General features: G+C 39.9%; 1 protein-coding gene across 2 annotated transcripts in view; it reads right to left on the bottom strand.

Annotated features, from left to right (window-relative positions):
• cnih3 (cornichon family AMPA receptor auxiliary protein 3) overlaps positions 1-27,210 on the bottom strand; it is a 90,823-nt gene that overhangs the window by 49,596 nt on the left and 14,017 nt on the right. For both annotated transcript variants that reach the window (XM_042391083.1, XM_042391084.1), the window contains exons 2-3: positions 20,626-20,694; positions 2,877-2,924 (exon numbers count right to left, since the gene is read on the bottom strand). In XM_042391083.1, the coding sequence (XP_042247017.1) occupies positions 2,877-2,924; positions 20,626-20,694 (117 nt within the window). The remainder of the gene's footprint in view (positions 1-2,876; positions 2,925-20,625; positions 20,695-27,210) is intronic.

The raw sequence follows: 27,210 nt of genomic DNA, 5'->3' as shown, positions 1-27,210 counted from the left end.
CCTGAGATGCTCCTTCTCTCTGACAACTCAGAAAGATTGTTCTCCACAGGGATGCAAACATTTTTTTTAAGTCCCCGATTAGATAATCACCTGGTGACACGTGGGAAAGGCAACCAAAGTTGAGTTTTGAAGACAGCACGGCAGCGATTAAAATAAATACACTTGAGACCTCAGAAATAAAAAATCTATACATGCTGTGCTACTCACTCATTACTACACTTAGGAATGTGTAGAGAGAGGGAGGGATGGTAAGAGGGGGAGGAGAGAGAGCAAGCGATGTTGAAAGAGAGGGAGAGAGAGAGGAAAGGGGGCAAAACAGGCCCAAAAATAAAGGAAGAGCACTAATGAGTACACTCAGGTTTGCTCAGTTGCTGTGACAACGCGCCTGCTCATTGCTTCAAGCCACAAGACTGCACATCTAATGAATAACACACACACACACACACACACACACACACACACACACACACACACAGCTGAAAGTAAAGAACACAGTATATCCCCTCAAGCTATTGTCATCTGCATGGGTTTGCAGCCGTCCAAAGCCCATCAGAAACACAACACACTCCATTGAGAACAATGTGTGTGTGCAGTGAAAACTATCAAATAGGTATGCCAACATAAAGAAAGAGCAGCCAAAGCTTTTAACCAAATCAATCAGGACCACCGTGCTGCGTCTGTGCCAGTTGGAGCGAGCTGAATAGTTTAGTGGAGGGAAGAGGAGCTCTGGAGAAAGGAGGGAAAAAACCTTCACAATGCAGCAGATCCTCCTGCATCAGGACCTCAGGCATCCAAACTGACAGGCACAGTATGCAACAGAGAGAAAATATAGTTCATAAATGGTGTGTGTCTGAATAGATGTATGAAAAAGGGAAATCGTCACTTGAGGCACTTGGCAGGGATGTCCTCTCTTGCCATTTCTCTTTGCTTTGAGCTGCTAGACGATGCTGTTCGTCAATCACCTCGTGCATTGGGTTGGACAGTGTGATGACTGACTGTATATATGCTGATAAACACTGTTAGCCTATTTTGCTGTAGCATTTTTTCTGAGGTAATTATCTATGGTTGTGTTAGGGCTTTTCAGGCAGTACTGAAAATCAATGAATAGGATTTATAAGATTTTTGCATCAATGCAATGAAGGACCTTTAATTTACCGGATTAGCCAAAAAACAGACAGTTTATTTAATCTATACATTTCTTCTCGGTTGAATTTAGCCAACTCACTGTGGCTTCTTCATGACTTCCAGAATTTGAAAGTAGTCACTGACAAAAAAGTGCTGAATGTCTGCATCTGGGCATTTTTTATCAATAAGAAGGTAGCAGTCAGTTGCGAACCACAGCAGGTGTGGAATTTACCATTAGGCTAAGTAGGCAACTGTCTTGAGCCCCGGCAACTAAAAGGAACTCCTGACAGCTGTAGATTTATCATGAGGTTTAGATATAAAACATATAATATGATGTTACTTTCCTAACTCATATATGCCCTGCAAGAAAAAGAAAAATTATTCATAGAAGCAATTATTGGTTGGAATGGCATTCATTAATTCTTAAAGTGCCCCTCCACTCAAAATTGTGTTGCTATGAATATATGTATGTGAAATTTCAAATTCACCTGCTGAAGGTAAAGGTGTGTACATACAAGCATGATTTGTGACATCACAACTAGTTTGAAAACCAATCGGGGTAGAGTATGCAACTTACAGAACTGTGATATGGAAACTTGAAGCCTCCAGTGCACAAACGTTGTGAATGGACTTTTCAGTGAAGTAGGAGATGTCATGTGTCCAACTGTCAAACTTTTGAAATGAAAAATATTTATATATTCAGAGATTCTGGATTTATGAATAAGGGAGAAGGAGTAGATGTCATTTTAAGATCTCTGTAGGGGGTCTTTGGATTAAGCTTAAACCTCTAGTATCATGTCAGCAGCCACCTCCAATGATCTCTGCACAGTAGGTCACAGCTGCAAGGACAGTGCATCTGGATGTGTGTATGCACTGTATGTCGCTTTGTGTGTTCGTGTATTCATGCATGTGTGTATTTGTCTCTGTGTTAAGTACTGTAGGGAGAATATCCTTCCCCTGGGGGGCCAGTGGAGGGCCTGGGGGTCGAGTTGACAACACTGATAACCAAGATCAGCTGTTCAACCAATGAACCTCCAGCATAAACAGACACACATAAACAAACACTCATAGACACACACACACACACACACACACACTTGCGAGCACACGTGCATGAAACATGCAGACACAGTGTGAGTTTCAGAGAGGTGGAGAGAGAAACAGATGTCACACTGAAGCTGGAAGGAGGCCTCTTCTCATCCTCATACTGAGTCCTCAAGGCAAACTGTCTGCACACACACCACACACACACACACATATACACACACACACACAGACACAGCATGGCTCTGCAGAGCACAGCACATCTCAATCTCTGTCTCCCCTTTGATGTCAGTCCAACATGAGGCAAGAAGACAAAGGAAGCATCACCGTGCAAATCAAAAATTCATTCAAAAGCTCGACTACTGGCACCAGACCTGAGGAATATCATTATGCAGCTCTAAAAACTCACATAACTCAAAAATCTGATACAAAATTGTCGAGAAGAAGCTTTGCATTTCTAACTAATAAGGAGAAAAGTGTGAAGAAACTGCTGTCAATGCACCACATTCAGAGAATTTAAAAGATGCATTTTGAGTTTGCACATACGACTGATGGATAAAGCAAAAAACATATTTAATAAACTTAAAAGAATCAGATATCAGATGCAAGTAAGATGGAATTCCAGTTCCACTTCATTTTCTGTACTTTCTCATTAGAGTACATCTTCCTTCACGACTTCAATCCGGGATTCGTCCTTCACTGCTTACCTTCCTCAGCAGATTGCAGATCCTCTCGATGTTCCGCAGTCTCTCCCTCTGTAAGGGGACAGACGGAGAACAGGTAAGTTCTAGCATTCACAGAACACTTTGTTCATGTTGTGTATGTTGGCATCTGATGAAAGATGAAACAAAATTTAAAAAATGGCTTGTATTTCGAGGGAAAGTAGGTGAAAATTAGATGCTGATGCTAGATATACAAAAGCATTTGAGATTTATTTTATCACTGAGCTAAAGTAAACTAAACTACACTAAAATATGTCTGTTAATATGTTAGTTTTAGGTGAGGAGTTCCCCAGATTATAATATTTTCTCACTTTTACACAAGCATCTCTCAATATATAGAAACGAAAGACAAATATCTTTTCAAATGTAAAGATACTCACATAATTCTTCATTAGTGTGTTTATTTTGTTAAATTAAACCTACACCCTTACTTTCTGCCTCCCTGTAAATGACACACTGTTTCCACATTGGCGCTAAAAGTTGGAACTAAACTAAACTGTGAAGTCAGAATTGTCTAACATGTGCTAATATGAAGGAGTTGAGGTGGGTCTCTTTTCTATTTTGTTGATGAATGATGCTACCAGCAGAAGTTTCTTGCATCTGATACCCATTTCAGGCCGGGTCCAAATTATATCCAGTCTAATCTGGTTGGGTAGGGTACCACTGAATTGCAGTGGGTCTTGGTCTGTGTGTCACTATGTCTAATATCTGAGTGAATCCTGTTTGTTTAACCTGTAAATGAAAAGAATTACAAAAATTGTGGTTTTAAGGTGAGTTAGATGCTGGAACCATCCTTAATAGGCAACAACCAGGCGCAGTGACTGAGTGCAGCTTCCTTGTCGTCATTGTGAAGTTTCTAGGTTTGGTACCAAAACCAACATGCAACTTCTCCTAAAACTGCTAATTGTTGAACATCACCTGTACTAGTGAGCTTTAGAGGGGCAGGTGGTATTTTTAAAATTCTGTCAGAGCCAGGCTAGCTGTTTCCCCCTACTTTGCCCATCTTTATGCTGAGATAACCACCTCCTGAATCCAGTTCTGTGCCTAACACACAGACTAGCGACTGATATTAGTCTTCTCATCTCACTCTCAGAAAGAAAGTGCATGAGTGTATCCCTAAAACCATTCTTTTAAGGCAAAGGTATTAGTTGTGTTCTAAAAATTGCAGTTTGGTGCATTTGAAGTTAGATGCCAATTCACTGTTCAGACTCTGAGTGTCTGTTTATCATTTCCTAAAATATGCATCCATAAGACAGTTAACATACATATTTGATTACTATTTTAAGGAGGCAGTTATGGAGGTTTCTCCTGGAAAATGTTTAATTTATGTCTGTGCTCTGAATAATAAAGCCAGATTGAATGATTCTCCAGATCACATTCAGTGTTTTTTGTCTTATGTATTTATTGGGACCATAGACAGTGTCAAACATAAATGTTACCATGTGATGTACTGTACCAGAGTTAGCTTATATATCATTTTGATCTGCAGTCCCTTCAGCAAGTCACAATTATAACATATAAGAGAACAATAACAAACAGTACAAAGCAAAAAACACACAGGACACATAATACAAAATACAAAACTACATTACAACTACTGTATAGTTAATGTTAATGTTGTGGTTGGCATTTCTAAAAATGCAAATGAGAGGGGATGGGATATGATGGGATGCAAGAACTGCAGCCTAAAATTGAAACAACACACTACTTGGCACTAAACACTGGAACTGGATGTGAATTTGGAGGTCAGAATTGTCTAATATATTCCTCAGCTACAGTAAGACATGGTTATATGCTAAGTGAGCTCAGGTGGGTTTCTTCTTCAGTACGTCTAACACCAGCCCTGATCATGAGGAGCCTCATAATCACTGCATTGGTAAAAATGTGTTTCAGATGCAAGGCGGTGAATGTGAAATGTGAAGTGCGGGAAAAATGATAATGTATTGCTATTCTTTTCAAGCATGACTCTTTGTCAACAGGTGGTGTATCATACTGCTGTCAGTGGTGGTGTTCTCTCTCTGTTTCAGTCTGTTCTGGTAGACATTATTCAGGTAGAGTTTTACATCAGGTTTCTTTTTTCTTTTTTTTGAAAATGAATGTATACATGTCAGGTTTGGGTAGGTTTCCCACTCTATTCTTCTGTTCTTTCCAAACTTTTGGACCCATGAAGACCTCTAAGGACTATTTTGAGAAATACCTCAAAGAAAGTTTGCTAGATCTCACTTGGAGTTTCTCCACATTGTGTAGAGTGCCAAGAAATTCACTAAGACAGAGCAGGAGTGCAACTTTTTACTCCAGCAGTTACTATCACTGTCACTGTATTTATTCTGTGTTACTATGTTTCAATATTTGAGGGTTCTCAGCTTGTATATTAAGCTGATAATGCTTAAATCAGCACTGGCCCCAATGCTGACTCTAACAGCCACCATTTCAGCAAAGTTTTTCACATCATCATCAAATATTAACAAATTCCTATAGCGATGCAATCTGGACGTGACTGGCAGCGCTGGCTGTTCCATGGGGGGTGATCCAAAACTCTGGCTGCTTATGAATCATATACTGATCTCAGCGTCACACTGTTGGTGCTTGTGGACAGTCATTTTGACTTTATCTCTGCTTCTCATAAGCTGGCTGCAGACGTCAACAACGGAGGCTCCCTGCTGATAAAGTATATAAAAAAATATTTAGGCTCATACAAAAACATCAAAGCCAACGTGTCTAAAGCTGAACTGATATTTAGTAACCACACAAGGAAAACAGGATTAAACAATATGGAAATGTGCTGAAATAATTGGAGTAAAAATGGAGCTTGCTGCTTGTGAACACAGTGTTTATGAATGTTTGTGATGGGCTCTGCTTATTGTGATTTACTTTTTCATATACTGTAAGTGACAGTCAATATGTGCATCTTTAAACAACATAATCCCTTCATTGAAGCCCTTTGTGATTTTTAATTTACCTGTGTATTTTTTTAATATCATATATTTAATGCTGAATGCAGACAAGACGTCTGTGAATTAGATTTATCTATGTGAAAATGTGCCAGTGAATCTACCTCTGCTGAACTACAGTGCAAACAGCCGTGCAGCAGTATGTGTGTGTGTGTGTGTGTGTGTGTGTGTGTGTGTGTGTGTGTGTGTGTGTGTGTGTGTGTGTGTGTGTGTGTGTGTGTGTGTGTGCGAGACAGAGAGAGAGAGAGAGAGAGAGAGAGAGAGAGAGAGAATGAATTGGAAACAGAAGCAGGAGCTTACAGGGTGAGAGCTGTGAGACGCGCACACACACAGCTGTGAGACACAGAGAGAGAGAGACACACACACACAGACACAACAGGGCATCCAGTATTTCCAACTTAGTACAGTAAAAAAGTAATATGACTTCTATGCACCTGAGGGCTTAACTTTCACTCTTAAATTCAATCTTAAGTACTGAAATCTCATTCTGAAACATCTGATGTCATGTTTTGTTACTACACTGTATATAGAGGATCTCATTTGGGCACATTGATATAATAGCTGTTAAGTATTATGTCAGCCTGTAATTGGAAATGTGATCATAAGCCTTCACTGCAGCTACATCACTCAGTGATGACTGATGCAGGTACTCATGATGGTCTTTCTACCTGTCCTGTTTCTGTGTTTGTGGACAGGCAGTTGAGCTCGCAGCTCAGAAGCACAAATCAAAGGTTAAACAAGGGACCTGCAGGGCTGCAATGTCTTGATTGACTGTGTGTTTGTTGTTGTATGAAGTATCAAAAATTACTTTCCACTTTGAATGAGTCACCATGTCTTTTTTGCAACCTTTCACACCTCCTGCACCACCCAACTCTTTCTTGATCAGTATGCACACATATGTCTTTATGTGTGTATTACACAACTATGTCATTTTGCTTAGAGACGGTATTGTACAGCACTATTAGTTTAAGGTGGAACACTGGTCAGGGTATATGTATATTGTGTGCCTTATACTTTTGACTTGAATTGCTTTTATATTGTTTGTTATTTTTAAAAAATCATTATTACTTCTTCCCTATTCATCTTTACTTCTATGTCTTTGTGCTACTGCAACACCCAAAATTCTTCCCCTGGGGAACAGGGAAGGCTTATCTTACCTCATTTTCTCTAACACTTTGATTTCAAATGACTAAGTTCTTTTATAATCATAGTGCAACACTTTGAAAAATAACTTATTTGCCCTCTTCCTGAGAGTGAAAGTAATACAGTAGATCAACACCAACCTGAATGTCTGTGTGTTAAGTAAAGAGTTAATGCAGCATCAGAGTATCATAATTACAATTTCCCAACTTGCTAAATATTGTTCACATCAACATCCAAGTTATAATTACAACTGGGAAACCACAATTTTTCTTAAAGCTCTGATATATCTGACTTGGTCCTTAATAATACAAAAGTGCTTCGAAGCCTGATTGGCACCTGATTGGCAGCATAGGGCTGCCAGGAGGCCTGCCATGACTGCCCTTCACCGTCAGGCCCATTTGCGCTGGTGTTGGTAACACGTGCACTGGAACCTGAACATGTGGAACATTATGTTCAGTGATGAGTCCAGATTGTGCCTACGGCAGTTGGATCATAGCGTCAAAGTGTGGAGAAGACGCGGAGAACGCTATACTGATTGCTGCACCGATAGAGTAACATCTTTTGGTGGAGGCAGTGTGGTGGTGTGGGGCGGCATCTCCCTCACTGGAAAAACGAGGCTTGTCATCAATGGAGGCAATCTCAATGCAGAGAGGTATCGAGATGAGATTCTGCAACCAGTGGAAATCCCATATCTCCACAGTCTGGGACCAAACTCTGTCCTCCAAGATGACAACACTCGCCCCCACAGAGTGGGGTTTATCAGAGACTACCTCCAGAATTTGGGAGTGGAGAGGATGGAATGGCCTGCCAGCAGTCCTGACCTCAACCCCATTGAACATTTGTGGGATCAGCTTGGGCTTGCTGTTCGTGCCAGAGTGACCAACACAATCACGTTGGCTGACTTGTGACAAATGCTGGTTGAAGAATGGGATGCCATCCCACAGCAGTGTGTGACCAGGCTGGTGACCAGCATGAGAAGGAAGTGTCAGGCTGTTGTGGCTGTGGATGGTTCTTCCACACACTGAGGAGGCTCCGGTTTGTTAAATGAATAAATTGTTTAATTGCCAATATGTCTTGTTTCTTCAAACTTCAATCATCCAATCCACCAAACACCAAACAAGAGTAAATGGCAGAATAAGCTGTTTGGCATTGGCAGAGAAGATTTGGCAAATTTTTCATGGGCGCAACCCACATACTCATCCCACAAATGCATGTTCCTTACAAATGTGGCACCATTTAAAAGGGAAATAAACAGGCTTTCCAACGGTATAAGATTAATTTAAGATTATTTAGCATTGTTACAACAAAGAAATAATCTACCAAACACAAATTTCCTTACTTTTTGTGCTATGTTTATATATATACAAAAATTATTTGTTTTCGGGAAGAAAAAAAAGCCCCATGTCAAATAGCAGCACGTAGGTTGGTTACATCGCTATCTCAGTCTCTCTCCTCTGCTCTGCTGTTACATCTATCAGCAGGTCTCAACGAGGGGAGTCACATCCACCTGCTACATGATGCACATTTCCTAATTTGGACGTCATTCCTGGAGTTGAGGGTGTTCGCCAGATAGCTCTCAAGGGAGTCTCCATAACCTGTTGTTCCCCTTCTCCTTTCCACAAAGTAAGGTTGTAAAAAATGGGCAATAAATGAAAAGTGCAAAGCAAGAATCGCCTTTGAAGGTCCAGTCGTCTATGATCTGGGAGTTTATTCATGAACACTTATTGTGACACTTTAATTTTCTAAAATTAAATGCATAATAAAAACAAAAAAAGGATTTTTAAGCCTCTTTCCACTTTTATTCGAATACAAATACAAATAATCTTGCTGCCTCAACAAATATAGATACAAATACAAATACTGGGCTCTCTGCACAACCCTATAAGGGCTGCAAACTCAATCAGTGTGTTCCAGTCTTTCCCCTCTGAAGTTTGCTGTCTCTGATCTGAGAGACACCTGATTCAGCTGCACCTTGGTGGAGGATGGATGGAGAAACCCTTTTTACACTGATAACCATCTTGTGTTGAACTATTCTTTTAAAGCAGAGGTATTGGTTTAGTTCTAAAAAATTGTTGTTTGATATATTTGAACTTAGATGCCAAAATGTTCTTCAAATTCTGAGTGTGTGTTTATCATTTCCTAAAATATGCATCCATAACAAAGTTAACATACATATTTGGTTACTATTTTTAAGAGGCTTTCAGTTGCAGAGGTTTCTCCTGGAAAATGTTTAATTTATGCCTGTGCTCTAAATAATGAAGCCAGAGGTTCCTGGTTAGAAGGCTGCAAACATGTCTGAGGTAACATCACTGTAACAATGGAGAGAGAGAGAGAGAGAGGTGGTGGTGGAGGGATCAAGGAAATAAGTGAAAGGAAGCGAGAAAAGAAGGGTGACCATCAAGTCATTTTGTATTAATTTCTTGTGTATGTGTGTGCCTGAGAGTGTGCGATGAGAGTGAAGTATCACGACTTCCACTCCGTCAATCTCTCATCTCCCCAAAACGCCTCATGGGACTTTACCTCATTTCACAAGAGCAAGGGAAGGAAGCATGGGAAAAAAGAAACCAAAAACTTTTCATTATTTCAAATATTTCAAAGCACAAGGAGAAGCCATCTCTGCTGAAGAAAGTTGGACTTTGAAGTGCAATGTACGGCAGCGGCATGACTGGCAAAAATAGGGAATCTGTGATTAGGAGGAGGAACCGCGGAAAAAAGTGGTCGGGGTAAGAATTTATATTCATAGTCGTGGATTGCAGATTCATGCGGCAGGCACAGAAAGTCTTTCATGTTCTTCAAAACGCAGACTTTTCTGACCCACCCTCTGTCCTCAATATGACCTCATCCGCTGCACACACATACACCCACACCCATATACACTTACATGAACGCACACTCCTGTCTCTGACAAAAAACACACCACACCATGAAATGCACCCGGTCTGATAGCCAATTATCTCCAGTGCTAATGTCTATTTCTGGTTGAGACTGTGCACCTCATCAAGGACCGGACCAATTCACTCCTGTGCGATACCATCTCCCCTCGCCTTCATCTCCTAACGGGTTTCAACGAGGACATGCAAATATATTCCACTCTAAGCAGCATGTGTGTGTGTGTGTGTGTTTGTTGGTGTGTGCATGTGCACATACCCGCAACTGTCTTCTCATTAGCAAGCAATTAGGCTGATGCCTCTTTGAAATGTTACTCAGCGAGAATTTGCTTGACAAGCGAGAGCGGCGCGGAAGTATAAACAAGTCGAGTGAGGCAGAGGGAGGGAGGAGGTAGCGGGGGGAGCAGAGGGAGAGTGGGGGGGAGGGGTGGCGGTTTAAATTGACCTTTATTTAACCAGGCAGGCCAATTAAGAGCAAATTCTCATTTCCAGGAACTGCATGGTGTAAGCATGATTGACCCTAAAGATAAAGAAGAAAAGGTTCATAATGTTAATGTTCTCCTGGTGCAAAGTGTGTTTAAATGGCCCCTGTGAATCAAATAAGACTTAAATCTAAGCAGGGGAGACAGGTGTGGAGCAGTGAGGGAGATGGAGTGATAAGGCTGATGAGGGGCAGAGGGGAGCATTTAAGAGGCTACAGAAGCTGCCATCAGTTGGTGCTTGTGTCCCTGTTGCAAGGCTGATAGACATCAATAAACTTACTTCATGAAAAATACTTAAAATTCACACACATAAAACATTTGAACAGCCTGATCTATTAAAAAAAAGACACAAGTCTCCCGTTCCTTCATCTCCTACCTCAGTTATCACTTGGATTTCAGACTCAGATGATTATCAGCGCTCCTGGCTACAGCTTCATCCCTTCATAATGAAGCGTATGTGCGCATATTAAACATGCAAGGGTGTGCGTTTATTCACTGGAGTGTGTCTGCAGGATGTGTGTAACAGTTGCACAAGCAACAGATGACAGGAGCACTGTAAAGAACGCATTAAACCCTGAGCACTGTGGGAAACAAAGAAGTGAACTATAATGTATTTTCATCACAGGACATCTGTGTTTGTGTGCGTCTACATGTGAGGGAGAGATACGTGTGAAATCCTCACAGACATGTAAAGCCAGCAGTGTTTTCATCGTGTAGAGGAGAGTGTTAACACGTTATCTGTGTTTGTGCATGGATACGCCTGTTTGCCTTTTACTGACAATAAAGGTCTAGCACACCACAAAGCAGCACAGTTCATCTGCACGCGCTCCTGAAATAGGCAATAGGCTAAAGTCTAGGCTAAAGTGATGTTGGAACTACTCACACAGCTAGGTGAAAAAATGTAGCTGGTGAACTAATGGCATGGATGTATTATAAGAACTGGATACCGGACTAAAAATGGCGCCCATTCAGTCCTATAGGAATTGCTCGACTGGCACATACACCAAAAAAAGTTTCTAGCTTCCAGGTTTGCGGTCCACTGAATATGCACAGTAGTGTTTCCCCCGTTGGCCCCGCTCGCAAGCTCCCACTCAGCCCATAGACTTTACATTGTGACGACGTCACAGATTTTTAAATCTTACAAATCTTACAAACATAAAACCTCCATGGATCAAAAGTTCACCATAAAAAGAGTCATAATTGACGTTGTTTGCAGTTCAAGGGGTCCTGTCAACAGTTTTACAGGTGTCTCTTTTACAATGGTGGTCTATGGGGAAAATACTTTTTGGGCTGCAGGGGGATTTTTTGCTGCAATACCGCGAGTGGCCACTGGGAAAAATTGGCTGCAAGGCTGAGCAGCGACACCCTATCCAACTCTTATTATACATCCATGACTAATGGCTGACAAGTTAGCAGGCCGAGAACATGCTAGCACTGGATCTATGGATATATACACATAAATGCCATATCAGGCCACCCCTCTGAATGCATACAAGTATATTGTGAGAAGAGGTCTATCCACTCTTACAGCTATAATAACTCACTGAACTGTCAAACAATCAATCAATTTTCCAGCAGTTTGTTTTTTTTATAGTTGTAACTAATAAAAAAGTCCAATGTCAATGTGCTTCACAATTCTGCTTTAATGATATTCATGTTTTTTCACATACATTCTACTGATATTTCCCATAATATTTACATAAAGTTCAAGTAAGTTCAAGTTCTTCTAGTGTAGCAGTTACACGTTCTGCTCAATTAATTGTTTTGTAGAAACAAAACCACAAGCAGCAGGAAAATGACAGTGAGTTGTGGGCTGCATGTGTGTGTATGAGAGACATGATCAGTATAAATTTAATCTCATATTAATTTAGTCAACGTGAAAGCAGTGTTTATTCTTTGAGCAAGATCATCAGGTAGGTGCCTGGTTGGTTCCTATGTGGGCATGTGGCTGTATCCAGGTTTGATAAATAGAGTCCAAGATTAACAGCCACTTTAAATTGCTTATAATGATAACAGTATATTAAATTCATATTTGTGTGAGTAGAGTGTTGTCTAATAACTACTCGCCCATGAAATTATTCCTTGTGCCTCAGTTTCATTAGAATGTTCAAATGCAGCACAAAAGTCTGGTATTCATCCCTGCAGAGAGCAGCCAGACTGAACCAATATGACGGCAGCTGAAACGCATCCCGCATACAGTATCTATGTGTATGTATCTATGACTGGATATGTGAGAGTCTCTCTTATATTGTTTGTACTGGACTGTTTACCACTCAATGGGATTTTATTCTGAGAATTGCAAATCATTTCATTCAATAAGAAGTTATTGAAGAGTGAAAAAACATCTTGCTGCATACTGTCTGTTCACACAGTTTATTCAATACATGTATTTGTTCCATTGACTCTTGTTCTGTCTGACAAACGTTCCTCTTTTGAAGAGCAGTTTAACAGCTAATAAGCTACGATAGCTTCATTTTAAACTCTCTGGCTCTCCATTCCCTCAAAGGTCAGCAATGTCAAGACAGCTTGCTATTGGTCAGCAGGGTGATTTTGCGTGTCAAAGTTGAACTCAACATAATTAACTTGTCAGAATCTTTTTTTGTGGTGATTCCATTTAAGAGTTGATTACACAAAAAAATTCACTGTTTTTAAATGCTGGAGAGACCAGACCTTACAACATCACTGAACTTTAAATTTAATATTAATTCATTAGTTTATTCAGTCATTACTTACTTAGTTTCTGAGTCACAGGAGGCCTGTAGCAGCATGCATTACAGTTTAAAGTCTCCAGTGTGGAGCAGTGAGGAGCAAACAGCAGAAGGGAGACTTATGTTGATACAGGAAAAACATGCTCATCTTCATACTGTAGAATGGAGCAGAGTGAGTGATGTGGAAGGAAAATTAAAGGACAGATTCTGATTATTTTTTCATTACCTTAATACACCGCCCACATGCAATATGTTTATTGAGACAGTTACTGCTGGTTGTAATCATTCCTCCTCTGCATGCTGGCTGTCAAGTGATTTCATCATGCAGAGTAAAAGATAAGGAACAAAATCAACAAACCTTGTTCTGGAAGATTCATTCTAGATGTTATATGAGGCTTCAATTAGTCTGAGTTCAGCAAAGCAAGTGAGTATCATCTAAAGTTATGATCTTTCTAGTTTGTAATTTGCTTTCTGTGTTTTCACTGACAGTGTTTCCTTGCTGAGCGGTGGTGGAGGAATAAGTCCTGGCAGTGGCGTGCATGTTTGTTGTTGGGACAGAGCAATGAACCTACATGCCAGTGCAAAGATACCCACTCTAACTGACTCTGCTGTAGCATTATATTAACTTCAACTGAACTTAAAGCAGTTTTGCATGGAACGAGGACTGTGAAGTATGCACCCCTTCTTTTACAAGGTGCTAAAAAGGATATTTTGATGGCCAAATCAATGTATATATGAAATATGCTTAAGCTTCTGTTGCATGCAGATTAACACTAAAACATTAAAAGCATTTGATTTGTATAGTGATGACAATAAGTTCTTGTCTTGGCAAACATTACTGTGTGATTGAAAATTAACTCTCCAGTCCTCTTAGATCTGAAAGGCAAACTAAAAAAGGCTACATTTTCTGAAGAAAATGTTTGCTCACTGCAGAAATTTTGCCGTTGAAACATTTGAAAAGTACTAAAGCAGTTGAAGTGGCAGTCAAAATACACACACTCAAAGAATCAGATATAGCAGTTAAAGTAGAGATGCTGGAAGAAGTTTATTTTGAGTGTGAGGTCTGAATAAAGTTGAGGTGTCAAAATTTGTGTAAAAAAGTGTAAGCACTGAGCCAAATTGAGGTATCAGTTGAAGAGAAAGTGCTGAAAGGAGCTGAAAATGTCAGTTGAAGTGTAGGTGATACATTGAGCTGGAAGTGTCAGTTGAAGTGGAAGTCCCGAAAGAAATTAGTGTCAGTTCAAATGTATACTGTGAAGTGTAAACTGAAAGATTATGTCAGTAAAAGGCTGAAGTGTAAGCACTGAAACAGTTGGAGATACAGTAATTGTGCAAGAACTGTGGAAGTTATGGGAGTTATACAAGCTGATTTTTTTTTTGTTTTTTGTTGTTGGAAGTTGAAGACCTGAGACATGAAAGTATTTGAAGTGTCAGTGGAAGGTGAAGTGGAAGCGTTGAAAGGGGAAAGTCACAAAGAGAGAAAAAAAGCTGAATTTAGTTCAAATAAAATGTTTACAAAATGTTAAACTGGTAATTCCACGTTGTGAAATTGCTCGCTAACAACACACACACACACACACACACACACACACACACACACACACACACACAAGGAATTAGTACTGGATACACACAGAAACTCATCCATAAAATGAACAAGCACATGTAAATACACTATCAAACAGTTTAGGAAACATCTCCAACACATCAGCTCCTCCAGCAACAGCCACCCTACTTTTCTTAGGAAGCAAGTTTTTGAGGGCAAAAACAATTCTTCAAAGTGCCGGAACATTATTCTCTATCTTATTTCCACTACACTGTCTGAATACAAATTTTCAGTCAAATTTGACCGCGTGTGTGTGTGTGCTTGACGAGAGAGTAACAGAGACCTGCGTGTTTATGTGTGGCTCCTCACAATGTGAGTAGCAGGCTGACTGACACCACTAATTAGACTGCCTGGTTTCAAGAAAGAAAGGAAGACGAAGGAAGGAAACCGGGCGGGAGACATTATGCAAGGGTTAGTGAGAGACGGATCATATAAATCATTTCTGGAAGCGTGTGTCTGCGTGACAGATAGAAGGGAAAAACACCAACCTGCTGGATTAAAAAGACAGAAAAATGTAGGACAAATGGAAGACAAAGCAGAGATTTTCCAATTATATTCCAAAATAAGATGAAACTTGCACTTGAACTCTAACCACTGATGCAAATGAAAATGTAATAAAGGGCCAAGTTACAAGTACGTTCCTTATATCATACAGCAACTTAAATTAATTAAAAAATGTTTTTAAGTTTCCATTAGTCGAAGCAGCAGTTTGTTATGATAAAAAAGAACTGAGAATCAACAGCTTAAATAGCTTTAGAGACAGATTAGTCAGCTCAAACATCTACAGAAACACGAAAAGTATAACATGTAGTGGCAATCAGTGCTAACGCTAGCAAGATAGGCTAACTGTCCAAGTGGAATTATACAAATGTAACAGAATGATGTTTTTAAAAGCAGTTCATGGTCATAAATCACTTTCTTTTCTTTAATCATTTATCTCTTATGTTCATGATTTATTGCCTCATCTATTTTATTGGCATCATTATTTCACTGTAATCATTTCAATTTTTGTGTGCATTACTCTTAAATTGTTTAACTGCTTATATTTGTACTTTCTTATTGTCAGATTGTCAGTCATCTGTAATGCAACCCTAACCCTAACCCTACGATGTGAGGTTAGGGTTAGGGTTAGGATGGATTAATGATGGGTCCACCTAAATGTTTAATGCTGTAAAGGGACAGATAAGTAATCGATAATTAATTCTATAAAAAGTGAAAGAGATTCATAATGATGAATGCTATATGTGTGTCTCTCAAAGTTGTGTGAGGATTGATATGTTTGTTGAAATATTTCTATCCAGATCTAGTTCTCTCTGCCAGAGCTACCTGCCTACTGGGGGGATGTTATATGCTGTGTCCTGCTGCGCCCCTGCTTCCAGTCTTTATGCTAAGCTAGGCTAACCACATCTTGGCTTCAGATCAGTAAATAATGCACACAGAGGACGCACATGTCCCCTCGAATATATGATATTGGATGGCTTTAGAAATTGTTAAATGCTATTTTCACAGTAAATGTTTTTAATTATCCTAACTAACATAGTATATAAACCAAAGTCGCTCTGGTTACTATAACCCAGAAGAGTAATTAACATTAGTGTTCACTTGTTGTCCTTGCTATTATCAGTAGCTAAATTATTTTTTTGTCAAAAGAAACTTTCAGCACTATAATTTGTCCTACAAAACAGGGGATGGACAGTTATATTAGTGTAAATAAAAACAGTATCTACATGTTTTAACCTTTTTTACTTTCTGTTAAATAATCAACAGTGCTGCTAGCTTACCAGCTAACGTTAGCCCCAACTTCAAAGCCTTTTTGCTCTCATTTTCTTGTTCAATATTGCTTTTAAATGTAATATTGTAGAAGTGTCATTCGATTATAGTTAGATAGTTACTGATAGGGGGCAGTTTGATCATATTGAACATAGAAGCCAAAGCAGATAATTACTGCAGCAGCATGGTTTAGAGTGAACATTAACATATGCATTGTGAAATTGTACACCCTCAAGAAATTGACTACATGACTGTATGTACATAACCATCACTGGACAAAATGTTACTTTCGTTTCTACTGTATTCATTAAGTATTATTTTTGTAATCCACAAAGTTTCCAGGGTTTTCAGGGTCTGGAGGAACCCATGGAGAAAGTAAGACATTAATTTAAACCTGTCATAAAAAACTTTAAGAGTAGCTTTAACAACTTTAACAATGTATTTAATTAATGCATTGAAAAGAGAAATTCACACATTTCCATCTGGAAATGGGCAGCAGTGACGCGTTTCATATAAGAAGCAAGAGGCAAAAGGGGAAGGATGGCTTTAGGAAACATGGGAGAGTGAGAGAAGAAAGAAGAGGGAAGAGAAAATTAGATGGAACCTTTTGTACCCATTCCCCCGCTGGATTCTTTGATACACTCTGCATTGCATAATGATATGCAAATATGACAAAATATGAAAGTGGTACTGAGTGGGGAAATCTGGTCTAATGCACTGTTTTCAGAATCTTGAAAATGCCTTTCAAGCCGAAGAATTCTTTTCATTTGACTCTTAAGAAATCCTCATTCAGCCATCGCTCCCTCTTTCTGTCTGTCTGTCTCCATCTCTAATGCTTCTCTTTCACTCAGTTTGCAATTTTTCCATCAATCTGTCTCCTTTTCTGACTTTCCTCCCCTCTTTCTTCCGCTCATCCCTGAGGATGTATAGAAGTCAATACTCCAGAGAAGCTATACAGTCCAGAGCTCTTAAGTCAAAGTCACCTCCAAACTAACTGCTCGCACTGTACTGTACCACCATGCATTATTAAGATCTGACTGTGTTAGTAAAACCCCAAAAGACTCAAGGGAAAGGGATTTAGAAGGCTGGAAATCATCCTAAAACAACTTCACCAGGGGGCAGCTTTCCCATGCTGGCCATCGCTAATGTACATTTTTCTCCACATCCCCCTGTGATTGCTGCTGTGGCAATTTTGAAGAGCAACGAAGCAGAACATATATGCCTGTTTCCTCACTGAGAATTTTTTGAGAACGAGAAGGTAGCGGAAAGAGATGAGATTGGTGTAAGGGGTGGAAATAACGTGTGTGAGAAAAACACTCAAAACGGTCCAAGGCTCAAAGAGACTCGCAGTTTGTCAAACCACCTTTTTCTCTCACATTACATGCACATATATGAATAAATTTATGCATTAACATGTATAAATACATTAACGCAGATGTTAGGACACAGTTTAAAGCACAACATTTATTTAATATTCACTACAGATCCACTTTGTTTACCAGACTGCCGGGGAGAGTTGAGGATATATGTATAATCCTGTGTATTAACCTGTGAATTGAGTATTGTTAAAACATAATATTCTGTAAGCTGAATCAAATACATGCTCCTATTTAAATAGCAGGCTGGATACACAGTATCACTAAAAGCCTAAATCCCTGCATTAGCCTGGAAGAGCATTTCAATAATATCAGGGATAAACTGACGTGAATAGCATTAGTTGTGGGGGTGGCCAGCAGTGAGTCTGGTAGCACCTGTCAAGGCCCCAACACTATATAAAATTTGGGATTGTCCCAGACGAAAGTTGATAGTTGTGAGAGAAACGTGCTGTAATATTTGGTTGTCAAACTAGAACATTGGTGCTAGAACTGTGAGGCACTGGCTACCAACAATTTCCATATTATACGGATAGAAGAAGCAGTGATCTATATCTAGGAAGCAAATGTGATCAGATTGCTGCTTCTCTGGAGCAACAAACCCTCCAAATCAAATGAAAAAATAGGTAGGTTGTTGCTCCATGCACTGCAGAACAACACAGAAGTGCTTTCTGATCTAACGTCCCTATCATCAGACAACATCATTTGTTTGTGCCTGTACTTTTTCAAATCACTGTTGAAAAGTGAATGTTTTATGATGTGATGACGCTATTGTTAAGGTTTTGTTAGGTTAAGGCACAACAACTTTATTAAGGTTTGGGGAAACATTGTGGTTTGACTTACAATGACTAGTTCGCTATTGTTAGGGGACATTCACTGTCATGGTTACAATAATAATCACATGGTTAAGGGAGGGTATCGTGGTCATGCTTTCAAAAAAAACAATATTGATTAGCGGTTCGGGAAACGAACAGCGATCTCCCATGTATATAACGTCACCCGATTTCCTCCTTTGCTCCCGTCATAATTACAACTGCCACTAGAGGGTGCTGTCACTTGACTGTACACGTGTTGTTTTAGGGCGCTTGGATGGGGCTAGAACAATGACAGTTAAATTTTGGCATCAGAAATAAAATTTGGCATTGAGAACAAAACCTGAACTGAAAAAGGAAACATTGGCATTAAATGAAATTACAATCATATTTTATTTTGATTTTATTTTTTGCATTATGATGTCTTTCAATGTCAATCTTCAAATGTTTTCTTCATGTCTGTCTTTTGTCAGAGACAATTTTTTATTTTTTAAAGCTGACATTTTTTCCCCCAGTGTCACTGGTTTTTAGTTTCAACTTTCTGTCACTGTTTTGGTGTAGAGAGGAGGGCCCTTGTTTGGGTCTGCTTTTTGGTACGACAGTAGCCCAGGGCAATGGTGGAGATTTTGAGCCAGACTGATGTAATTTTCGCTCTGGGACTGTTAATATGTCACTTCATTAAGTTTGAATATTTTTTCAGGCAAGAAAGTAACCATTTAGATTGCCAATATGTGGTCAGTTTATCCAAATAACTCCTGTTTGTAAAACTGCTGTGACGTTTCAGAGCTGCTGGCTGGGTGAAACCAGCCAGTCATCTCCAAGCAGCAGCCTGACTCCTGTGTCCTCATCCTTGGGGAGAAAATGATCTGATGAACTGATCTGTGCAGCTCTTTGGTAATTTAGCTCTGGCTCTAATGTCTCTGTAGCATTTTGATATATGATATAATTCCTTTTGGAAGATAAATGTTGGTCTCACAGAGGAAATCTAACAATTGTAGCTGCCACATTAGTTTGTCTTAGTGTGAAGTGAAGCTTCATGCTCTTATTGGACTGAACAACAGTGCTGCTTCTGGGACTCTGGGGCTGGGGTACAGATACACTGCATTTCAATCAATATATATGTATTATAATGAACAGATCAGTCCATATTAACTTTCATCTGAGTTCCTCAAAAGGTTCTTGGTGCAGGGGGGAAGTTCCTGTGGTTGAGACATGGCTCAGGTGTATTTGGGCAAGATGCTGAACCCCAAATTGCTCCCGATGTGTGAGTGTGTGCATGAATGGGTGAGTGAGCATTAGAAACATTGTAAAGTGCTTTGGATAAAAAGCACTATATTGCTCCTGATGAGCAGGTTGGCACCTTGCATGGCAGCCTCTGCCATCAGTGTATGAATGTGTGTGTGAATAGGTGAATGTCGGCATGTGTTATAAAGCGCTTTGAGTGGTTGGTAGATTAGAAAAGCGCTATACAAATGCAGTCCAGTTCATTTAAACATAGAGCCTGCAGATCAGGTTTGCTTAATATTTTTCCTGCATGGACGATCAGGCCAACTGTGGATTCCATGTTTATCTTTTATTGTGGCTTGTAGCTTTTATTTTCATTTATATTTGGATTCAAGGATTTGTTCGTAAAAGATGATTCATTCATACTTGATGCTTTGGCCTTAGGTGCTATAATAGGAGTCTTCTTGTAAGCCAGGAAGTGGGGAGAGGAGGGCATACAAAACTAGTAGGATGCCAGCTGCCTGATTTAAATTTAATGAAGAGAGAGAGAGAATGTGCAGGAATGAAGACTGGGAACGTCAGAGACAGAGAGTGAAAGACGAGACAGTGAATCACCCTGTGTACTGTTGTGTATTAATGTATGTGGCCCTCCGGAAATGGGTTTAAGTCTTTGTCTAAAATTACCACGCACACATAAACAGTAACACAATAATCTGCTGTAATATGTGCGGTAAACGTGTGGTATATATGGCATTGAGTAGTGAAAGCAAAACCTACCGCATGGAGTGGATTGCCCTGATCGATTGGCACCTTGAAGTCAGCCTGGAGCTCATCAAAAGCTGTTATCTGAGAAAAAGAGAGAGGGAAAAAGAGATGACTCATAAAATCAGCAAAATAGAGGGACAATATAATGAAATTTGTCATTCTGAAAGCACATCAAAAGTGCTTACAGCCCTGTACTGCATGTACCCATGAGATGCTCGGCTGCAGAAGACCACATTATTGCCATAGATTATCTTTATGTTAATTAACGCTAAACAGATGCTACCATGGCACATTTAAAGTATAAGGCTGGTGAGAAAAGACCAAAACCATCAACAATTTGATCCTATGAATAAGTATTGTCTACACACCCAAAGTCTGATACACATTCCCCCAAAGAGCTTCATTGTTATCCATGAAAAACACATCAGTGAGTCACACTTTTGACATACGATGCAGAAACATGTCACATGGGTAACAGCGGTGCTAACATCAACATGCTAACATGGTCAGCATGGACAATGCTGTCCCATACTTAAGCTTATGAACAATTGCTTACAAAAATAATGATATTTCCATCAGCCTCAACTGTACTGCTGATGTTTAAAAGGTAGTGTATGATGTTTACCATGTTAACCATTGTATTTTAGTATGTTAGCGTGCTAACACTTGTTAATTAGCACTAATCACAAACTACAATTGAAGCTGATGGAAATGTCATAATTTTTGCAGGTGTCTGGTCATAAACTTAAGTATGGGACAAACTGGAAAATTTGATCTGATGATGGCATTAGATTAAAAGTCAGAGGATCATAAAAATGATTAGAATTCATGCGCTGGGCACAATGGATATCTAAAATATATAAGCATATATAAGATATTTCAGTCTGGAAAGTGGTGGACCTGCCGGCTGACTAACATCACCGTCATAGAGCTACACAGCTACAGCCCCCAGCTACTGTATTTTAGGAAATTATTGGGTCTTAAAAAAAAAAAAGAAGATATATTTGCAGCACATTTTTAAAGATGTAAGTCTTCATTAGGAATGGGTTTGGGAGTTCCACAGTTAGGGTCGGGAAGTATTGAGAGATGGACTAATACATTGTTGGTTTCATTAAAGTCCTCCTCCACTCAAAAATATGTTTTTCTTCTTGTTCCTACCGTTGAATGTTTGAGTTTCTCTATGCAAAATGATGTATGTGCAGAGTTTGACAGTGGATGGAGGGCTGTTTTCAAATTCGTCTGCTGAAAGTGGAAAACTTCTCTGCGCTCATTAAAATCAGATTTTTAGGGGTGGGCCTATGAGCATGATTTGTGACATCACAAATAGTGTGGAAGCCAATCCTGGTTCAGTGTTCAACTTACACAAGCGTGATGTGGAAACTTGAAGCCCAAGTGCACAAACACTGAGAATGGACTTTACAGTGAAATAGGAGACATCTTGTGTCCAGCAGTTAAAGATTCTGGAATTTTTAATAAGAGAGAAGACGTAGATGGAATTTTAATGATTTTAAGATAACTGAACTTTTTTTTGTGGCAAAGCCATACCAGACACAAATTATTATTCAGAGTTCATTTTATTTTATTCATTTTATATTCAGAGATTTGTTCAATCAAAATGAATTTATTCAGACCCACGTAACCAAAAAGCAAGTGTTTCGGAAAAATGAAATGAAAAACATACAAAACAAACAGATTAATCTGGTTTAACTCGAGAAAACTGAAATTTAGGCACGCTCACATGCACGCAGCTACACAGACATCCTCTCCCTCAAACCAACAAGTCTCCCCTTAAATAGGCTGTCCAATCTGTCTAGGCAGAACCATGTTTCTAACAGCTGTGTCCCTTCCCTTATACCAACAACTGGTATATGACAATGTAACTTGTATTACTTAACACTGTTTACATACACATCACCCACAGCACAGTCCTAACCATAAGCCAAAATAAGTACAAAGCTTAAAAGCAGGAAGTGGTTGGGTGCCCTCACCTTTTTTCTCGTGGAAAACGTGATGGATATGATAAGGGACACGACAAGGAAATCAATAACTCAAGAAACTCAGGACTTAAATCAATAAACAATAAGTGAGTTTAAATCTTATCTGTCTTCATTAAAGCAGAAATGCAGACGTAAATGTAACAAACAAACCTGAGATAGTATGTGAAAGCAATGCTACAAATAGATGTTATATTCTCTAAACAATCAAATGACAAGGATGTTAAGAAATGTGGTCTCACCCACTATGTCACAGGCAGTCTTATCCTTTAAGGACGCGGTCATACAGATTGATTTATTGAACATGCCAGTGCTCTTTATTCACTTATTTCCTTCAATCTGCCACCCTGAGATTTCAGGTTCAAAATGTCTCGTTTTCACTGCAGCATGTGTTATGTCATCATCTGCTGAACACATCAATCCACCTGCTGCACTGTCAGGCAAAAAGAAAAGAAGAAAAGAAAAAAAAAGCCCATTTCTAAGTTGCTCTACAAGGACAATTTCAGGTCTTCACCCTCGTCATCGGCATGATCTGCTCCACTTAAAATGTTGGATCGTTTCTGCCCAGAGCAACACAATTTGCATGTAAGAGACTTAGAAATCAGAACCCTTTGGATTTTATTTGATCCTGCCACCCACCCACTGCTGCATTGTGGGATAGCTCTTGGTAATAACAATGTCAAGTAAAGATGAGCAGCAGAGAAACTACGCAACAGTTCCATTGGTGTTGCGTGTGTTGCAATGGAGGCAATTGCACTACAAAGACAGATGTCATTGCTTGAGTTGGGCCTCAGGAGGAAAGTGTGTGTGTGTATGAGAGAGAACGGGAAGAGATACTGTATGAGTGTGTCAGTCAGTGTATCTGCATATGAACTACACTCTCTGTCTCCAGTGTGTGTGCACTATGGGGGAGCTGTAAGATGCGAGAACGTCACGATTATATCATTATATGTGTGTGCAGAGTAAGAAAAAATGGATTACTGTTTGTGTGGTAGGAAAACGTTACTCATTCATTGTGTTGTGTGAGCAAGAAACAGAGGAAGCTGTTGCATATGTGTTTGCACATGTGAATGTGTGTGTTAGCCCAGTATGGGGAATTAACATCAGAGAGACGGCAGAGGTTCGCACCAATCCCGGGTTATTTCCCTGGGCTCGCCCCGCACTGACAGGCAGCTTTTTACATGTTATTTCCCAATGGATCCAAACAGTGATCCTGGCTCATTGCCTCGCTCTGTTACAGTGTGTTAGCTTCCCCCAGGCTGTTCCTCATGGGCGACAGGAAGACACATACACAGTCTTCATGGGTGTATAAATACATGCATACAGTAAAGCACTGTGCATAGCAGTGCACACTAACACACTTCCACAAAGACAGCCATATAAAGATTGAAAGTACAGCAGAAATACCTGGTCTATAATCCTTGTGCACCACATGAGAGACTGGATGTTCTTGGTGGGTGTCAGGCTTCAAGGATAATTAAGATTTATCTCAACTTGCATCTTATTTTTGTAGTTTAAGCCAGTTGCTATCATTTAAAATAGCAATCACAACATGAAATCTGACAAAGCAAGAGGCATAGTTGGACAGATTGTCACAGTTCATCCAGATTATCTAAACTACTTCATTAATCCATCAGTTTTCCACTGCTTATCTGTGTCTGTGTCACAGTGGCAGCAGGCTAAGCTAAGGTATCCCGGATGTGCTTCTCCCTAGCCATGTCCTCCAGCTCTTCCTGAGGCATTGACTGACCAGATTGGATATGTAATGTCTTCAGCAAGTACTGGGTCAGCCCCAGGCTCCCTTCCCAATTGGATGTGGCAAGAGTACCTGCACAGGGGGGCATCCAGGAGGTATCTTAATCAGATGCCTGAATCACCTCAACTGGCTCCTTTTAACATGAAGGAACAGCAGTTCTATTCCACTCTGAGGGGGAGTTCAGCCACCCTGCAAACTTATTGTGGCTGCTTGTATTAGCAGTCTCATTCTTTCAGTCATCACCCAAAGCTCATGGGTGATGACTGAATGGTTTGAGAACCCCTTGACCCTGGGATCTGCATTGTCGAAACAATAGTTCCTGGTAGGGTCACTCTTGGCAAATCTGTCCCAAGGACCCTTACACAGCTGCAACTTCGGAAGAAAGCTACTTTGCTTGGATTAGAGAATCTAGAGCCCTTTCCTGCCGCCAGGCAATGGTAAGGGAATTTACCCTTGGTAGGGGAACTCGTCCCAAGGCATATTGGTTCAAAGGAATGGGTCAGAACAAGAGTATAACCCTTATGGAGTTTTTTTTAGCTTGATTAAAGCTGATTAAAGATATACTCAAGGTACCTTTACAATCTGTTTTATCATCTAACTACTGGTATTTCTTGCTCCGTCAAACGTCTTTTTAGCAATGACACTACATACCTAGTCATCAGCAATTAACTTGGCAAGTACCATGTTTTCATTACCAATAGGGATGATGGCTTAAACTCCAAAACTACGAACCATATTGTAATGAACTAGTATCCTTTAAGGGAAAATCCACCCTAAAACAAAATTTCACCTCCTTGATATTTGGCAACTTAGTCAGTGGTGATCTGAAGCAATATTTGACCCTTAGCTGCAGACCAGAGGACCAGAACTCAAATCTGTGGCATGCTCAGAGGGTGATTCCTGCAGAAGACCCACTGGCAATGACTATGGGTTTTCTTTTTGCAAATCTGCTTCTATTTTGATGTGGATGATAACTTTAACAGACTGCTTTGAAGTCAAGGTTGGCTGGCAGAAACGGCGAACAAACTGGCACACTCTGCTCCTCTCTTGGCTTGCTGAATTCTGCATAAACAGTGTGTTTTAATGCAGACTGTGGCTGCTAGTAGACCGACACCTTATTCTGTGTGTGTGTGTGTCTGCAAGGAAAAGAACAGCAAGAAGAGTGTAGCCTAATTTGTTGTGTTTTAGTGTCCGGATATAAATTTGGGCTCATTTCCACTGTCTTTCGGTCGGTTGAAGCTGTGACACACCAAAAACATGCTTTTCCATCCATGCAGTCTCCAAGGCATTCATATGGAAATAACAAGATTAAAAACAACAACAGCAATCACAGGAACCTCCACCCTGATGTGAAAGACTACAAGGTCCACTTTAATTATTCAAAACCTTGTCTGAATTATTCATTGGGATTTTAAACCCACTCAATATGGGTTAATTTTCTGCATAGCCATTTCTCACCAACCTCTGAAGCACAGTTTAGAACCCAATGAAGCTGGTGCCAAAACACTAAGTCTAATATGCATACAGCCAATTGAGAACCACACAGTGCTGGACTTAATTCATGCTATCTGTCTGTTTCCCGGCATTAACCAACAGGCTCGATGCAAAGTTTACAACACAAGCTGCCCAATTTCCCCAAGAGGAGCATTAAATTTTCATCTTATCTCAGGCGGAGAGTAAAATGCAGTGCCGAGCTAACGGAGAATGGGGAAAGGTCTATTGTGAGTAATCCTGTGTTGGTCCTTATTGCTTACAACTCATTTTTTAGTAACGGCAGGTTTAATAATCAAGTGTTAGGAAGCGTAGAGGCAAGCAAAATGGCTGGCAATGTTCATCACAGTTTGGATGCCTTACAGACAAATCCATATGCATGGATTCTCGCTCAGGGAAGGATCACCTGCTTCACATATTGATGATGTTTTTGAAAAGGCAGAGCACAGAAGAAAACATTGAATAAATAAAATAGGAAAGGAAATAGGAAAATATTATGTCTTTTAGTTCCATTTTTTGCAACATTTTGCGAATATGTTAAGCTTTTGTATTTCTGCCTTTGAGGGTCTGTTTTCTCCTTCTATGACTTTATAGGGAACATCAAAATATCCTTTCCCCTGCAGACTTCCCAGAGGTCACTGGCTATCCATGTGCTGGGAATTGGCTTGTGTTTTAATCACTAACATGCTCCCGTAAGTGTCAGCCTATATCTGTGCTGAACACCTTGGCGGGGGGGAGACAGCTGGAGGAGGCAGTTTCCCTGATGCTAATAAACACTGCTGGCACAATTAACCCCTTCATTCACTGTGATGAGATCAAATGAAACAAATCTCTTCCTTTTAGAAAATTCCTTTGTCAGCTTTTTGTATGTATGAATCAGCTGCCAGGAACTTTATAGGCATATACGAAACTACAGTGACAGTTATTAGACAGAACATCAACTGAGCACATTCAACATATATACATATGTGTACATGTTGCTGTGACCATGGCGTCTAGTGGAGGCAAGAATGGTGTTGCACTGACATTACAGCAGGACAGTGTTTTCTTTTGTCTTAAAATCAATGACAGGAATTAGATTACCATGGAAACATTGATTCCAGCAGCACTTGATTCCTTGACCCTTGAGCCAGTTATTGAGACAATATTGCTGAGGTTCATCTTTGTTTCTTGAGGTCACGAAAAGAAGTCAGTAACCATGACCAACCGGTATGATAGACTTTTATGTTGAGAAACCCCAGTGAATAAGTGAATGCAAGAGCTGGATTGTTGGCATATATTCATATTAATGTGGGATCCGGCAGATGTCTGAAGTGCCTTTTCGAAATTGCTCTCTTGAATTAGCAGAGCATAAAC

This window comes from Thunnus maccoyii, chromosome 17 (assembly GCF_910596095.1).
Source record: "Thunnus maccoyii chromosome 17, fThuMac1.1, whole genome shotgun sequence".
Classification (NCBI taxonomy): domain Eukaryota; kingdom Metazoa; phylum Chordata; class Actinopteri; order Scombriformes; family Scombridae; genus Thunnus; species Thunnus maccoyii.
The sequence above is the reverse complement of the archived record's forward strand: the minus strand, read 5'-3'. Positions and strand labels throughout refer to the sequence as shown.